Source organism: Panthera onca, chromosome X, assembly GCF_046562875.1.
Source record: "Panthera onca isolate mPanOnc1 chromosome X, mPanOnc1 haplotype 2, whole genome shotgun sequence".
NCBI classification, from domain to species: domain Eukaryota; kingdom Metazoa; phylum Chordata; class Mammalia; order Carnivora; family Felidae; genus Panthera; species Panthera onca.
Window position 1 is genome coordinate 16,283,096 of NC_138357.1, and position 17,489 is coordinate 16,300,584.

At 42.8% G+C, this 17,489-nt stretch overlaps 1 protein-coding gene across 10 annotated transcripts in view; it reads right to left on the bottom strand.

Annotated features, from left to right (window-relative positions):
* Positions 1 to 17,489, bottom strand: part of LOC145713935 (integrator complex subunit 6-like) — a 56,286-nt gene that overhangs the window by 17,606 nt on the left and 21,191 nt on the right. For 7 of the 10 annotated variants that reach the window (XM_081792803.1, XM_081792808.1, XM_081792804.1 and 4 more), the window contains 7 exons: positions 15,520 to 15,669; positions 14,656 to 14,745; positions 14,247 to 14,430; positions 13,859 to 13,987; positions 11,745 to 11,908; positions 9,157 to 9,309; positions 4,994 to 5,126 (listed from right to left, as the gene is read on the bottom strand). In XM_081792803.1, the coding sequence (XP_081648929.1) occupies positions 4,994 to 5,126; positions 9,157 to 9,309; positions 11,745 to 11,908; positions 13,859 to 13,987; positions 14,247 to 14,430; positions 14,656 to 14,745; positions 15,520 to 15,669 (1,003 nt within the window). Of the gene's footprint in view, positions 1 to 4,993; positions 5,127 to 9,156; positions 9,310 to 11,744; positions 11,909 to 13,858; positions 13,988 to 14,246; positions 14,431 to 14,655; positions 14,746 to 15,519; positions 15,670 to 17,489 lie in introns of those variants that run through there. The other 3 variants (XM_081792809.1, XM_081792811.1, XM_081792810.1) reach the window with 3 other exon arrangements.

The following is a 17,489-nucleotide window of genomic DNA, read 5'->3' on the forward strand; positions in this document are numbered from 1 at the left end:
AGGCGTCCCTGAAAATGGATATTTAAAGCCAAATGGCAGAATGAGAAATAAGTCAAGGATGGGCTGACCTTCAGATGGATGTGTGGTGTTGGAGAAGGGGAAGGAATCAAAGGTGCCTCTGGGGTTTCTGGTTTGAGATGTTTACCGAGAGATGGTGACACTCTAGGCAGGGTGGGATGCTCCGTGTCACAGCGTAAGGAGGACCAGGAACAAATGAGGCACGTGTATCTCTTGGGACAGAAGCGTTTCACGGAGAAAGGGAACTTGACACTTGGGGAAGAGAGTGATACAGCCTAACGGGGGACCAAGAACACAGTGCCAGGACCTCACGTAGTACTGGGGAGTGAGAGGGCACAACATGCGGCAACTTAGGTGCGACAGGTTTTAGACAAAGGAAGAACAACTCAACCATTATCCCATGTCCACATCTGACCTCTGCTACCTGCAAGACCACCAAAGGCCAGGCCTAGAGGGAGGAGCGTCTTGTGAAGTGCAGCACATCTCAGTTTCTAATGGGAGACCAGCTACTCTAGTTAGGCGCACTTTCATATGATACTTTGGAAAGCAGGCTGAGCTTAGGCCAAAGATGAGGTCCTAAAATTTGGCCCAGAATAGTTCTATAGAACTTTTCCACTGCCCTCTGGTGATAAGGCCACCCCCACCCCTGCGGTGTCCATGTAGACCACGTGGGGAGGAGTAACAAGGAATTCCTAATTCTTAAGGTATTGTTCTAGTGAGGATCCAGAACTCCCGCCCCCCACAGCAATAAGAAGGAGCCCCTCCCTTTGAATGTCAACAGAGGCCAAGTGGAGAACCCGGACTTCTACCCCCTCCTGGCACTGAGGAGAGTCAGTACCTACAATCTCTGCCAGGAGTGTGACAGGAAGCTAAACCAGAAGGCTTAAATAAGATAGAGACTCGTAACAGAATACTGAAAATGAACAGGATTCAACTGAAAATCACTCATCATACCAAGAACCAGAAAGATCTCAAATTCAAAAGACAATCAAGAGATGCCAACGCCAAAATGACAGACACATTAAAAATGTCCGATTAAGATTTTAAAAGGAGCCATCATAAAAAATGTTTCAACGAGCAATTATAAGCAGGCTTGAAACAAGTGAGAAAAACTGAAAGCCTCATCAAAGAAAGAGAAAGTAAAAAGCAGAAGATGTAAAGAAGAACCAAATGGAAATCTTAGAACTGAAAAATCCAATAACCAAAGTAAAAAGCTCAATGGAACAGCTCAAAAGCAGAATGGAGGGGGCAGAGGAAATGATCAGTAAACTGGGAAAGAGAACAGTAGAAAGTACCCAATCTGAATAACAGAAAACAGAAAACCTACCCCCCTCACATACACACACACCAAAAAATGACCGGATACATGATTTGAAGAATTTCCCCCATTCCATAGCTTGCTTTTTCACTCTGCTGATTATGTCCTTTGATGCACAGAAGTTTTTAAGTTTGATGTAGCCCCATGTGTTTATTTTTGCTTCTGTTGCCTGTGCTTTTGGTGTCATCTCTCTATCAATATTATTTTTTTTATTGTAAGTTTTTATTTTAATTCCAGTTAGTTAGCATACAGTGTTATACTAGTTTCAGGCGTAGAGTTCAGTGATTCAACACTTCCATACATCACCCGGTGCTCAGCACAAGTGCCCTCCTTAGTCCCCATCACCTACTTCACCCATCCCCCACCCACCTCCCCTCTGGTAACCGTCAGTTTGTTCTCTATGGCCAAGAGTCTGTTTTGGGGGGGGAGGGGCGCCTGGGTGGCTCGTTGGTTAAACGTCCGACTTCGGCTCAGGTCATGATCTTGCAATTCGTGAGTTCGAGCCCCACATGGAGCTCTGTGACGACAGCTCAGGGCCTGGAGCCTGCTTCAGAGTCTACGTCTCCCTCTCTGTCTGCCCCTCCCCTGCTTACATTCTGTCCGTTTCTCTCTCAAAAATAAATAGGGGCGCCTGGGTGGCGCAGTCGGTTAAGCGTCCGACTTCAGCCAGGTCACGATCTCACGGTCCGTGAGTTCGAGCCCTGCGTCAGGCTCTGGGCTGATGGCTCGGAGCCTGGAGCCTGTTTCCGATTCTGTGTCTCCCTCTCTCTCTGTCCCTCCCCCGTTCATGCTCTGTCTCTCTCTGTCCCACAAATAAATAAAAAAACGTTGAAAAAAAAAAAATTAAAAATAAATAAACACTATAAAATTTTTAAAAAGAGTCTGTTTCTTGGTTGGTCTCTCTATTTTTATTTCATTTTGCTCGTTTCTCTTGTCTCTCAAATTCCACATGTGAGTGAAATCATTTGTCTTTCTTTGACTTACTTCACTTAGCATTATACTCTCTAGATCCATCCATGTTGCAACAAATGGCAAGATTTCATTTTTATGGCTCAGTAATATTCCATTGTGTATATATACTACATCTTCTTTATCCATTCATTGATCGATGGATACTTGGGCTGTTTCCATATCTTGGGTATTAAAAATAATGCTGCTATAAACATCTAGGGGCATGTATCTCTTTGAATTAGTGTTCTTGTATTCTTTGGGTATGTATCCAGTAGTGTGATTATGGATCATATGGTAGTTCTATTTTTAACTTTTTGAAGACCCTCCATACTGTTTTCCACAGTGACTGCACCGGTTTTCTCTTATTATTTCTTACAATTGCATGTGAATCTACAATTATCTCAAAATAAGATATAGTCTTAAAAGTAGAAAAATAGGGGCGTCTGGGTGGCTCAGTCAGTTGAGAATCCGACTTAGGCTCAGGTCATAATCTCGAGGTTCACGGGTTTGAGCCCCACCTGGGGCTCTGTGCTGACAGCTCAGAGCCTGGATCCTGCTTCCGATTCTGTGTCTCCCTCTCGCTCTCTGCCCCTCCCCCACTCACGCTTTGTCTTTCTCTCTCAAAAATAATTAAAGTTTAAAAAATAGAAAAATAATACCATAAAACAGCCTACGTGTAAATTATCTAGTCTAATCCCTCCCTTTACAGTTGTGAAAACTGAAGTCATAAAGGATGAGATTGTGACATGGATAGTTTTCTGCCAAGTGAAATAAGTCAGACTGAGAAAGACAAATACCATGTGATTTTGCTCACATGTGGAATCTAAAAACACAAAACAAATGAACAAACAAAAAGGAGCATCAGACCTATAAATACAGAGAGCAAATCGATGGTTGCCAGAGGGGAGGGGCTGGAGGGGGATGGGCAAAATGGGTGAAGGGGAGACGGAGGTGCGGGCTTCCAGTTATGGAATGAATAAGTCACGGGACTAAAAGGCACGGCATAAGGAATGTAATCAATGGTATTGTAATAGCGTTGTATGGAGACAGATGGTAGCTACCCTTGTGATGAGCACAGTGTAACATACGGACTTAGCCAATCACTATGTTGTACGCCTGAAACTAACGTACCATTGTGTATCAACTACACTCGGTTTTAAAAAATATTTTTAAGGAAATAAGTCACTAATAAATAATAAACTTATTTATGAATTTATACATGTTTGAATTTATATTTGTTATACTTATATTTATACTTGTATGAATTTATATTTGTTTATAATTTAAACAAATCCACAAAATATGGGTACTTTTTATTGGTACCCTTATTAATATCAAAGACATAACCTATATTTTATAGCAATGACAATCACCTTTCAAACTTTTTTAAATGTTCATTTAATTTTGATAGAGACAGAGACAGAGACAGAGCAGGAGTGGGGGAGGGGCCGAAAGAGAGGGAGATACAGAATCTGGAGCAGGGTCCAGGCTCTGAGCTGTCAGCACAGAGCCCGATGCAGGGCTTGAACCCATAAACTGTGAGATCATGACCTGAGCCAAGGTCAGAAGCTTAACCGAGTCAGTCCCCCAGGCGCCCCAATGACAATCACCTTTTAGAGGATATTTTTAGATTAGACTAAGAAGTGAAGTAGACTATGTACAAAACAACCATGCTAATACATTTACCATGGCCCGTTCCTAACCTGCAACATTTAAAAGAACTGCTTTTTCAGTACATTTAGTACAAATAGAGTTCACAGCACTAAAAATCTTATGCTTTTAATGACTAGGTTAAACTTAAAGGTTGACACCTTTTGCAAAAACCCCACCAAATAAATATGTTCGCAATTCACAGCTAGGAGGATGCCACGTGGTACTCTATTACTCTCAACAGATGCGGCTCTTTCAATGAGAAAAAAAAAAATCTCTACTCACATTTTCAGTGATATCTCAGTAACAGCTGCCGAAGCTGTTCCTTGTAGAATTGTACCATGGAAACTGCAGCTTCTACAACTACAGTCATTACAGAATTTACCCTTGTACCTGTTTCCTTAACTTGCCTGAAACAGATGCCTCCAGAGCATTTAAGACTCGTTTGTGGAGGAATGAGTGGGAGCCAAAACCCGCACAGAAGGCCTACTTCCTGGAGAGGTTCTTGGAGCATTAACCCCAATCAATGGAATTTTGTGTCCCAAATTAGTCTACGAAAAAGCCAAGTGCACTTTAAGCCGGGGGCGCAGAGGGGGGCATGGGGAACGGCAGTATTGGAGCTAAGCGTCCCTTCTGTCTGATGTGGAAAAAAAAAAAAAAAAAACAGCAAGAAAATGAACAGAACAGAAAACAGTGTGTAAATGCTATCCTTCCAAAGCAGTTTTCAAACTTTTCTATATCCTGCTATCGCTCTTGGACTACATTTAAAATGCTTAGGCCATTATCCTATTTTTCATTTCTGTTGTATTTTAAAGATGATAACGTGGGAGCGCCTGGGTGGCTCAGTCGGCCAAGCATCCGACTTCGGCTCAGGTCATGATCTCACGGTTCGTGAGTTCGAGCCCCGTGTCGGGCTCTGTGCTGACAGCTCGGAGCCTGGAGACTGCTTCGGAGTTCTGTGTCTCCTTCTCTCTGCCCCTCCCGCCTTCTCTCAAAAATAAAATAAAACATTAAAAAAGAGTTTAAAGATGATAAAGTGGCACATACTTTACTTACCTAAAAGAGGGAGTAAAACTGGGTAGTTGTACGGCATCACAAAGAGGTTTACACAAGTTAAAGTCGTACTGGCTTTTAAATAACCAAATGGATAACCAAGTTCATTGTATTTTCCACTGCTGGTAACAAATACCTAAAAACATGAAGTAATATATAGTTATGACAATAAGGATTTTATGCGAAACCAAACTCCCAGCAACATCTAAGGCACAGCTAATTTATGTAATTTAAAAATGGCAATAGTGCTTCTAGCCTATGGTTATGCCCAAATATGTCATACTAAATCACATCGCAATTCCTGTATACATTATATTAAGAAATGAGGGGCGCCTGGGTGGCTCAGTCGGTTGAGCATTCAACTCTTGGTTTCAGTTCAGGTCCTGATCCCAGGGTTGTGGGATTGAGCCCCATGTCGGGCTCCACACTGAGCATGGAGCTTGCTTGGGATTCTCTCTCTCTCTCTCTCTCTCTCTCTCTCTCTCTCTCTTTCTCTCTCCCTCCCTCCCTCTTCCCCTCTTCCTCGCTTGGGCACTCTTTCTCTCTCTCTCTCAAATAAATAAAATGAAAAAAAAATTTTTAAGAAAAAGAAATGACACCGTACTGTGCAATAACCGCTCGGAGACCACAACGTCCAAATATTTACTTGGTTAGCACAATGGCAAACATGGCTGAAATAGTGCTAAGTGATAACCAGCCATTAAAACAAACTGACTTCTCAAAAGAACAACTGGTGACTGGAGTGGAGGCTTTAGAAAAATGGAATATGGCCCCATGCCTAAAGCATGCAATTACAAAAGCAAAGCCCGTTTAAAGTAGTATGCTAACACTCCTCACGCGTACGATTATCAGTCTTGCTCTACTTCCTTTTGGTACCCCCATTCCCCTATCCATTTATTCATTTTTCATCCAATAATTTTTTTAATGTTTATTTACTTCTGAGAGAGAGAGAGAGCGTGAGAGGGGCAGGGCAGAGAGAGAGGGAGACACAGAATCCGAAGCAGGCTCCAGGCTCCGAGCTGTCAGTGCAGAGCCTGACGCGGGGCTTGAACTCATGAACCGTGAGATTATGACCTGAGCCGACATCGGATGCTCAACCGACTGAGCCACCCAGGTGCCTCTCATCCAATAAACATTTATCAAGTAGCCTATTATAAGCCAGGCACTGGTGCTAATTCTTTTGAGGCAGCAAGGAGATGCTTTGGTTCAGTCTGGAAGGCATTTTTGTCTTATCAATTATGCTGGTAGAGCAAACATTCACTAAAGATCAAAACATTAATCTTTATTCCGTGTGACTCCATCTTCTCCTTTATTGATATTCCTGATTTGCTATATATTATATTGTCAGTTCCCATACACTCGCTGTGCTGTGCTGAAGTCCTCTGGCTACCATGCCTTCTCAGTGTTCCGTGTTTGCTCTTTGGCCCAAATCAGGGCACCAACATATACTTTTAGGGACCTAGACTTTTGTCTTTTCCAAAGTCCCTCAGCAGGATCATTTAAGACAAAAGTCAAACCCTGGTGGTAAAGAGAATCCATCTACCTTGCTAATTGCTGGTACCAGCAATATAATCTACCAGTTGAGTAAATTCTTGCTATGTTTAGTCATAGCTAAGAATAAATCTTTCCTATGCCATTTATGACCCCACATACAATGAGTTGAGCTGTAAAACAGGACTCATCTAGACTTTGTGTCATAATCTGAACCTTAATAGAAACAAATATCTGTAATAACACATGGTAGGTTTTGCCCTATTTCCTAAGTGTGTATAACAGAAGAGGAAAAATCATCATAAAGGATCAAAAGCATTACACACACTGTCAAGGGTCAGACCTATGATTCCCATGAAGGGAGAAACACTGTTTTGTTTCTCTCTCTCTCTCTCTCTCTCTCTCTCTCTCCCTTTTTCCCCTCCTTCCTTTCCTTCCTCCCTTCCTTCCTTCTCATAAGCCCTTTGAGTTCTTCCAAATTCCTTATCACTTGCAGATTCAAAGAACTTGGGGGTTCAAAGGGATCATTAGAGACTGTCTAGAGAAAGTAAGTATCTGGCCCAAGACCACATAAACTGGTGGCAGAGTTAAGGGTTGGAATCCAGTCTCCATTAGGAATTAGCCAAATTTCCTGGCTCCTGGTTCATCTTATTCTTGTTCATCTCCACTAATTCATTGCATTAAAACTACTCTAAATCAAAGTAACGTAAGGTACAGGAGATAGGCATGTGGCATAGTTGAGCAGTGGTGCAGGAAGCCAGGGCAGGATTTAAGTTTCTTTGGATAAGATTTACAAGAAATGTGCCATTTGGAAAAGAGGGCTTATGTTAGGGGAAAGCTATAATTTGTATTTGCTTTTATTGCGAAATTTTTGTCAACCCATGAAGTCAAACCTCCTATCTTGATTTTAACATTCTACTATCCATAGCTCTACATTTCTAGCACATTTCCAGTGCACTTAACCGAAATATAAACATACATTCAGAAAAGTGCATGAATCATAAGCACACAGCTCAATGGGGGCTCCTGGGTGGCTCAGTCGGTTGAGCATCCGACTTCAGCTCAGGTCACGATCTTGCGGTTCGTGAGTTCGAGCCCCGCGTCAGGCTCTGTGCTGGCAGCTCGGAGCCCAGAGCCTGCTTCGGATTCTGTGTCTCCTTCTCTCTCTGCCCCTTCCCTACTCATGCTCTGTCTCTCTCTGTCTCTCAAAAATAAAAAGAAAACATTAAAAAAAGTATACAGCTCAATGAATGTTCACGAGGTGACTGAACATGTGTAACTGGCACCCAGACCAAGAAATAGAACGATGACCAGAAACCCCCTCATGTCCTTTGCTGGTCACAACTCTGCACCCCCAAGAAAAACCACTATTCTGGCTTCTGACAGAGTAAGCCAACTGTACCTTTTTTTGAATGTAGACAAAATAGAATCAAAGGACATGGGATCTTTTATGTCTGGTTTCTTTTGCTCAATATTATATTTATGAGATTGTTCTGTTTCTTGCACTTTTACATGCTTGCTTTAAGCTTGCTCCTTTTTTTCTAACCAGTTTTAGCATCTTTGGAGAATTTAAGTGGCTTAAAGACAGCTAGTAGCAATAATCGCACATTTTAGGATGAAACAGACGGCAGTCTAAAAGTGTTTCTTGTGTAAATAGAACCTAACAATCACTGATTTGCTATATGGTGCTGTAGTCTAGAAATAGAACAAACATACTTCCAGCGTGGGGCCTCCTTATTATATCCAAATAAAAAGGCTGTGACTGCCGTGTCTGGATTTTTACAAACTAATATCCAAAGGTGAATCTATTAACGAATCAGCAAGCCCTTCTGGCTGGAGTATAACACCTGGAAGAGCCAGCATATGTGCATTTGCCTCGTCCAAGTAAAATCCACATTACACATGCCAATGTGCTTGGTACAGGAAGAGAAGTTTGGTTACATTACACTAATCCAAAAAGTAGTTTCAGGGCTTAAGGTTTGTGTGTGTGTCTGTGTCAAAAATATTTTGTACACATGAAACTAATATTACCCTGTATGTTAACTAACTGGAATTTAAAGAAAAGCTTAAAAAAATAGATCTTGTGGGGCGCCCTAGTGGCTCAGTTGGTTAAACGTCCGGCTTCGGCTCAGGTCAGGAGCTCGCAGTTCATGGGTTCGAGCACCGCTCGGGCTGTGTGCTGACGGCTCAGAGCCTGGAGCCCGCTTTGGGTTCTGTGTCTTCCTCTCTCTCTGCCCCTCCTCCACTCACGCTGTCTCTCTCAAAAATGAATAAACGTTAAATTTTTTTTTTTTTTTAAATAGGTCTTGTACTTCCAATCTGTCAAGTTCACGCTAAGTTTCAGCTGCAGAAGCCACAGCTAAATAGAAGGACATCCTTTAGGTTAGGGATGCTTAACCTGGGGTCCCTGAATAGGCTTCAAGGGGTCTGCCAAATCCTCAAATACACAGGTGTCATCAGAGTCCACTGCCTTAAATGGCAATGTCAGGAGGCTAATGATTCCTATCACACTGAAATGATTTGCTTGGCCCTGTTGCTTATTTGATAGGATTTGTCAGAAAAGTTATTAACAGATTCAGTCTAATTATTCCTAGATTAACCTTTGCAACTTCTCAAAGCAATTCCCCGATCCCAGAGTGGTTACAGACATTGGGCCAACAGGTAAGGGGAAGTACCTGCCAGCAGGTATGGGGAGACTTTCGTTCCAGGATGTACTGAGTTAAGGGTGAAGGTTCAAGTTCATATTTGTCAAAAGGAAGTTTGTCTATTACCATTGGCTCACAATCTACACAGGAGAACCTCACAACAGGATGAGATGTTCGTGGAGGCTAAAAAACAAGAGGGGAAAATACGGTCCGTTAGCAAGTGAGCTTATATTTCTGACAAATCTGCAACCCCTTTCGTGTTTTTGTTAAACCATCGCTGAGATAAAACCAGCGCTTTGAAAAAGAGGGCATCACCAACGGCTTCCATCCGGGAAGGGCCCACAGATTCTTTATTTCTTCCATGTACTTGGCATTGGGAGGAGGAAAGGTAAATTCAAACACTTGTAACTACCATTTCAGCGAAGTGAAAACTACAACTGCTTTGAATACAGTTAGGAAGTCACCGATGATCCATAGGATGAACCCTGATTTTCAGATCCACTGTTGCAACCTCCAAGCATGACCCGCCCTTCATTCCTTTGTACCCAAAAGGTTACGGACGGGCCAGACGTGGCTAGCAAAGAAGAAATCCATGAAGATTTCTGATGAGTTGATGACAGACCTAGAGCCACTAACAAGCAAAATGAAAAACTGTAAAGGCATGGAAAGGGCAAGGCAGGTGCCCCCCAAATGAGCCAGTCACAACACCCAGGACTAGTGGAAAATTTTTTTTTTCAACTGAAATTTTTAAGCACTCCTCACACCCACACGCTTGCCTTGAACAGCTAGGGCTGGGTATGCTTTGGACTGGGCTGCAAAGGCCTCTGTGCCTGGGGTAGCAGAGCAGATTGGTGGGGCAGCCGTTTCGTTAACAGGTTTAGCTTGTGGGGATAGAGAGCGCCCGGGAGAGACATGGCGGCAGCAAGAGAAATCCCAAGATATGAGAAGACAGGACTGAGTCCCGGGGACAAGGGTGAGATGTGGCTGCACCTGTTCTTGCCGAGAGCTCTCTAAGCCGAGCGTGAATGTGACAAACCATCTCTGTTTCCCCTTTAAAGGGAAAAACATGCTCCTCTGCCTTTATGGTTTACACACCTACAAGATGTGTTGGGAGTCGAAACAAACAACCATCAGATGTGCTTTCAGAGCTGGAGGGATGGTAGGTAACATGGGTGATGTGGGAGTGAGCCGGAATTTCTTTCATTCCAGTTTTTTCCTGATTTTCATTTCAATTAGACTTGAGAAATATTTCTGGCTTTTTACATTTAAACCGATTTAAAAAAAAAAAAAGGTCGTAAAGATCCAAGTGAAGCCCCGTCACTGGCAACAATGAAGTAAATTCGTGACCAAAACATTCACTCTCTCGGGTTTGGAGCTGAGAGCAACTGGGCACCGGGATCTGACCAGTGTGTCACCTTGGAGCCCTGAGGGAAGGTGGAGGAGATGTACCCTCACTCCCAGCCGGGGCGGAAGTGGCCCTTCAGTCCTATAGTCTCATGGCCTCTCCTGAAAACAGGAGCCTAGAAGGAGTAAGCCAGGAGAAAATGCAGTTCATGTCAGAAATTTCTAAAACGTACACAGAACAGAGACGGGCTGAAGCAGTAAGGGGCTAAACTGAAGGCTCGGTGATTGTTTTGTGCCCACAGAAGGAGGATTGCTCTGGCCTTTTTACAGAGGCTGCGGGGAGGAAGAAGGGGGAGTGGGTTTCGTGCACTTTCCCGTGTTAGCAGATACCTGTCTCCCACAAAAGTCCACTTCATCTGGGACTAAAAAGGAGCAACTACAATATCAAACCCTCCTCTCCTGAATGCAGTGAAGAAAAAGGAAAGTCCTCATTGAGAGATAATTTTTAAAAGATCGCTTAGTTATGGCGCCTGGGTGGCTCAGTTGCTGAAGCGTCTGACTCTTGATTTTGGCTCAGGTCATGATTTCAGGATGATGAGATCGAGCTCACCATGTGCCAGGCATGGAGCCTGCTTGAGATTCTCTCTCTCTCTCTCTCTCTCTCTCTCTCTCTCTCTGCCTCCTCTCGAAATATGTATATGTATATGTATATATATATATATATATATATATATATATATATATATTGCTTAACTACCCATCATTGAGAGGTACATTGCCAAGGAACACAAGTCCATTGACTACAAAAAGATGAAAAGCAGGTCCACAAAGTTCCACTAGGTGTCTAGTGACTCCCTAGAAAGATGTAGAAGAGCTTCTGTTTTGAATATGTTTCTAGAACCTACACAAGGTGCAAGCTAAATTGTAATTCCCTGAGGATGTACATGAAAATCAATGCTAGCACTCTTCAGACATTGCGTCTGCCATGTAAATCAAGTCAGCCACTCTGAAATAAGAGCCAAGCCACCGATCGCAACACCATCAAAAATAGCCATGCCCTAACATCCAAAGTGGGTAGCTCAAGTGGCAAAAGCGACTGAAAGGAAGAATGCCGGAATAGCACGAAGTCCTCTCTTGCTTTTTGGTACAAGCTTAGACTCCCAGCAAGAGATAGAAAGCACGGCTTAAAATCCTCAAAGTAATTTACAAGGGTCACTGTAATCAGGAAACGGAAAACCCAAATGATGTTTACCATTTTGTTTTATGCTACTTACTAGTGAAGGTAAATTCTGATCTGGCCAAAAAGATTCTGGAATTGGCCAATGTCCAACAGGAACACCAGTTTTAGAGTTAGGCCGTACATAAATCAGCTTATGGCAACTATGCCAGGGTTGAGCAGCAAATGAATTGCTTGGCCTGGATGAATCCGTAAGTCCATCTACAAGTTAAACAAAGACAGACACTAAGGCATACAGTTCTTTTTCCAGCTGCTGATCTTCTTGTACAAAATTTTCAGCTAAAAGCAAAGTACAAAACAAACCAAAACACCCCGATCTTTAACTATGCCCCAAATGCGTAGTTACATCGAAAACCATTATAAAATTAATTTTCAATTTGCTGAGATTTGGACACATAAATTAAACACAGCACGCCAACTAGAGTTATTCTTCCAAATCAGGCAAATGAAATCGCTCATCCCCTGGTATAGTTTTTACATTTGTGGAATCTGACAAAATAGGTCATAAATTCCATTTGCCTTTTCTTTCTAGTCCCCATTAGGTGGCAAAAAAGTATGCTTGACTAAACCCACCCAATGACTACAAAAGCAAAATGAAAACGATCCAGATTCACTCCAAGATAGAAGGAATGTAGGGGCGCCTGGGTGGCTCAGTCGGTTAAGCGTCCGACTTCGGCTCAGGTCATGATCTCACGGTTCATGGGTTCGAGCCCCACGTCGGGCTCTGTGCTGACAGCTCAGAGCCCAGAGCCTGCTTCGGATTCTGTGTCTCCCTTTCTCTCTGTTCCTCCCCTACTTGCACTCTCTCTCTTTCTCTCTCTCAAAAATAAACAAAGATTAAAAAAATTTTTATCATGGAAAAAATTTAAAAAAAAAGAACCCTAGACAAAGGAGAAATGGAGCTAGAAAGAAAAATCTGAGCTATTTACATGACACCAAAATCCAACAGGCTTCCAGTATGACCATCCCCAGTTCACATTAAGGTAACTGAACACAAAAGTATGGATGGAGCAGTGAATCGTTAGCAATACATAACATGTCCTTCCTTTACAATTACATTAATGAATTTAAAACAGACTGTGAGGCCTCAGTCTTCTGTGGTGGGTGTTCTTAAACTGCAGTCCAAGAAACTCTAGAATTAAATACAAAATTGTGTTTGTGTGGCCTATGTCCGTTCTTCTAGGGAGAGAGGTCTCTATTTTTCCAACAGCTTCTCAAAGGGTTCAAGGCACTAAACATCAGAAAGGTCAGGAGCCACAGGATCCATGGCTTCCGACAGAGACGTATGTCTTTCTGAGCAGCTATGACTGATTGTGGCCACACAATTAAAACTCATGGATCAGGAGAGCCTCGCTGAGTCAGTCGATAGAGCATGCGACTCTACGTCTCAGGATTGTGAGTTCAAGCCCCACACTGGGCATGGAGCCTACTTAAAAAAAAAAAATGTGTGGATCAGGTCAGACAGGCAAGGTGGTAATGATGTGTGGGAGAGCACAGGAGCGAGGTGAAGTGCACAGTGCTCCAGGGCTTGCGGCACAGGGATGATTTGAAGGAGAAGACCCTTCCCCTGTACAAAAGGACCTCTGCTATCATCCACTGCCATAATCTGTCTGTTTTGAGATGTGGAACGTTCTGTGAGATGTCATTTGAAGAGAAAAGGTTCTGCAGTTAAACAGTGGCCGGGAAAATACTGGTGTAGGATCTCATAGGATATCAGCAGTTTCCGGATAAAGGTTCACAATCTCTTGCTGACATACGGTACCGAACACAGATTTCATAAAGATAGCGTGGCCCATTTGGCACTCATAAGACCAAAACCAGATTACCGGTTAAGTGGCACTCCTCCATGATTCTCCAGGTACTTCGTTCATAGAGAGGTGAATAATGCAGGGTATCCCAAGACTGGGACCAGGGAAGATGAAATGGGTAGGAAAAAGGAAGAATTTTCTTAAGAAGATTTGCCACTGGATTAAAGTTGTTAGCATCAGACCACCTGACACGTGAACGCATGGCCATTGTTTGGATGGATGTTTGCAACCACATGAACGTGTGTGGATAGTACAGGCTGTGTCTGTTATCAGTTGACTGTCTTCCCAACCTCAGATCATTCTCTGGGGCGCAAAAAGAACACAAAAAAGTCACGTACTGTACCTTCTCCAACAGGAAGTGGATCTGGTCCCGTTTTTTCAAAGTTAATAACTACACCACTCTGAATTTTCTGAACTAGAGATTCTAAACACTGATTCAACATTCTTTGTGTTCTAACACAGTAGGAGCGACCTATACCAGAAGGAAAAGCAAATAGTGTCAGTTTGAGCAAATAAAATACTACTTAACAATGTAAGCATCTGAAATCGTAGAGTATATCTTGAACCAATCATAACTATGATGGCTGCAAACATCACACTCATGATGAGCTTAAGCAGGAGAGCTGAAAGATTCTGAAGGAAAACAAGACAAGACAGGATACGGCATTTAAGCAAAACCATACTCTGCTGCTCTGAATTCTTCCTCTAGAAATATGAAATATTGCCAATACCTCCTGTGACTTCACACATCTGTGTGATGGCAGACTCATCAGTTGGTACACTCCCTAGATGCTCTGGTTCCGTAGAAGCCAGTCCAGGCAAACGCAACACCAGGGCAAATAACCTTTGATCCCAACGAAAAGGTTCTTTGGTTAGTTCACTTCCAGGCAGAGGAGAATTCAAAGGAAGATGAAGCTGATAAGGCAAAAGTTGAAAAGTTTCATCACAACAACCCATACAAAACTGAAGAGAGAGTCAAAAGGGTCATTTTTCTTTCATGTACTCGGTAATCTTTCAAGGATTGCGAAGACGGAAGGTCTGATCAAACTTATTCTTAACTGGAAACGTATGCCTCCCACAGAAATAGCTGCATGTTCTCCGCCATTTAAACAAAATTTACAAAAAAACATGAAATCTCACCTCTTCCTGAACACCAGCAGTACTTGTTAACTTGTTTCCATCTGTGATGGTAATTAAAATAGATGGTTCTAAAAAAAATGGATTTCTCCCCTAAAATACATTTAAAAAGTATTAGAGCCATGTAAAGTAATAAAATGGTATTTAAACTTTTACATCTGCCTGGCCAGTGATCTCTCAAGTGTGTGATAAAATTTGCCTGGATAAACAAGAAGGAAAAGATTAGGGATTGAAACGGGTGGGAAATCCAAGTAACAATCCCTGCAGAGGTAACATTCAGAATGGACTGAGGGATTCTTATCAGTCGGGAACTCCCCCAACTCGCATATGCAAAAACTCCTCTCCCTCTGCGGTCTAAGTAATCATAAAAGAAAGAGACTGGCAAATTCCTGGCACAGGTAGGGGGACATTAGTGACTCATGCTCTGCAATCTGGACTCTACTCTGGTTACCGTGAGCAGAGTTTCTAGGGCAGGAAAGGACAACACTATTTCTTCATCCATTTATCCATCAATGGGCACTTCTAGAGCTTTTTCAATTGAATTGGGAGAGGCGAGAGGGAGCTAAGGACACTGAAAATTTCTCTTCAAATACCTTGTTCCAACACTTGTCAGCAATTTATTCATCCCATTCTCAGACACCTGATGACCTGAGGGGGAGGCAATTGGCACTACACATTTTATGATAAAGCCACATACAAGACCCCCCAAAAGGGGGACATTTTTTTAAAGTATGTGTTTAAAAGATATGGACTTCCTTTGGGCAGTTGTGAAAAGTAGCAGAAAACTTGGTAACCACGCCCAGTTTTAAATTCTTACCCCAAGTCACCAAAATAAATTAGCTGTACTCACTCAAAAGTTTTTTTTACCTGTCCATAATTGTCTATTCCAGATATTAATCTATTGAGATTTAACAAATCAAATGAGGATCTTAGAGCCTGACCAAGAGTAGTCAGTCCAGAAGCCTGAAGATTTTTTAGTTCACTCATGAATGTTGCGTGATTTTCCTTCCAACCAGCCTGAAAACCAAACATTTACAAAGAAATTCCCGATTACACAATGAACAATATATAAAGTGCAAACAACCACTAAACAGCAAGTATCCAACCTCTAACAGATTCACTAGTCCCTCGATCTAATTCTAGTCTAGATCTTGGCTGATCGGAAAGATCTGTCGGCATTAACGACCAAGAGCAAAGAGGCAAACGGTGCATTCGTCCATTATGGCTGGAAGGCTCTGGCTCAGGAAGTCCAATCTTCTATTCAGGTCCAATCAAACCTACCCAAACACCTCAGTATTTACCTTAGTTTGACACTGATGATGAGCATGAAGAAAGGAGGAGAGGAGGGGCTATTTTTAAGTGCGCTGTCCTTGATAGAGACAATTCGCTACTGAGGGGCTGAACTGCATGAACTTTTCTAACCAAGATTCTTCCCCCCAAACAATATGTTCACTTTAAATAAGAGTCAAGGGGGAATTCTAGGAATAGAGCCACCACTATTCGGAGACAACCTTTCTGGCATCTTCAAACATTCAGAAAGCCCCACGTCTAGAAAAAGGGGAGAAAGAAAAGAAATTTAAAAAGTTTTGGCAAAGAAGCAGCCCCCAGGCACTCCCAGCAGCTATGAGCAGCAGCAAAGAACCAAAGACCCCAGGCCAGCAGCCAACATGCTGTGATCGAATGGTTTGGAGACCAGGAGGAAAAGATCATGTTGACTGGGGGCCAGTAATGGCTATAAAAACAAAGCAGCACCAAATGCAAAGAAGAGAAGCCAAAAGAAGAACTGGCAGTTGACAGCAGGTCACAGAGGAGAAGGCCAGCAAGGGAGAGAGCAAACAGCACAGCTTGGCAACTGGGTGGGACAAACAGCCATCTTAGTGTTGGTGACACTGAGGGCAGCAGTGTGATAGGTTGAATGCTGAAGTCATGCCAACCAGGCCGGTACAGCTGGAGGTGGAGGGCGAGAGCAAATAATAAGAGATCAACCAAATCATTTCAATTTCATGTCTGGCCGAAGGCACACTGGCCATTATCCATACAACTACAGCAAACGTTCTCTCTTCTAGTTTCATAGTCTCCAGAAGCAGTTTGGGTCAGAATGACTGAGATATCTGCATGACCCTGAGTGAGCCTGTTGGCCCCAGGGACCGAGATGGTATTCTCTGGAATTGGAGAGGATTAGGCAAGCAGGGACACTGTGCGAGGCTGTGCGTAATATAAGCAGCGGAAGGAGTCATTCACATTGGAATCCGACAGAATGGCGCCCCCTTCGGCTGAACCGTCCAGAACCCGCATAACCATACAGGGTGAAGGTCCTGGTTAATATCCATTCCAGTCCAATAGTCTGAAATTCTGTGAAATTAAAGATGTGCTTAGCTGTTGGGTTTTTTTTTTTTTTTTTTTTTTAATATTCCTGACATATCCTACAGATCGAAGGGTCTAAAGGTAAAACCTTTCCACGTGTCCCTTTGGCCAGATTGTATATATGACTTTTAGTACCTAGGGAAAGCAGAGCATGAGAATTCCTTGTGGCCTAAGGAAAATCTTAGGCCACAAGCAATTATGGCTTTTTCACTAAAAGCGTAGTTACAAAGAAAGCTTGTGTGGAAATTGTCCTCCTCAAATACCTAGAACTATCAGCACGTTGCAAATCACACTGAATTAAAAAATGAGCTTTCTTCTTTGTGGTGGAAGAGAAAGGTATGCATTTGGGAGGGATACTAGCAATTGTTTCCTTTCTTCAACAAATTTGCACGGGCCAACTATGCCGTACTGGACAGAACACTACATGCTGGAGATCTAGAAAGGGATCAGCCCTTGAGGAGTTCCTGTCACAG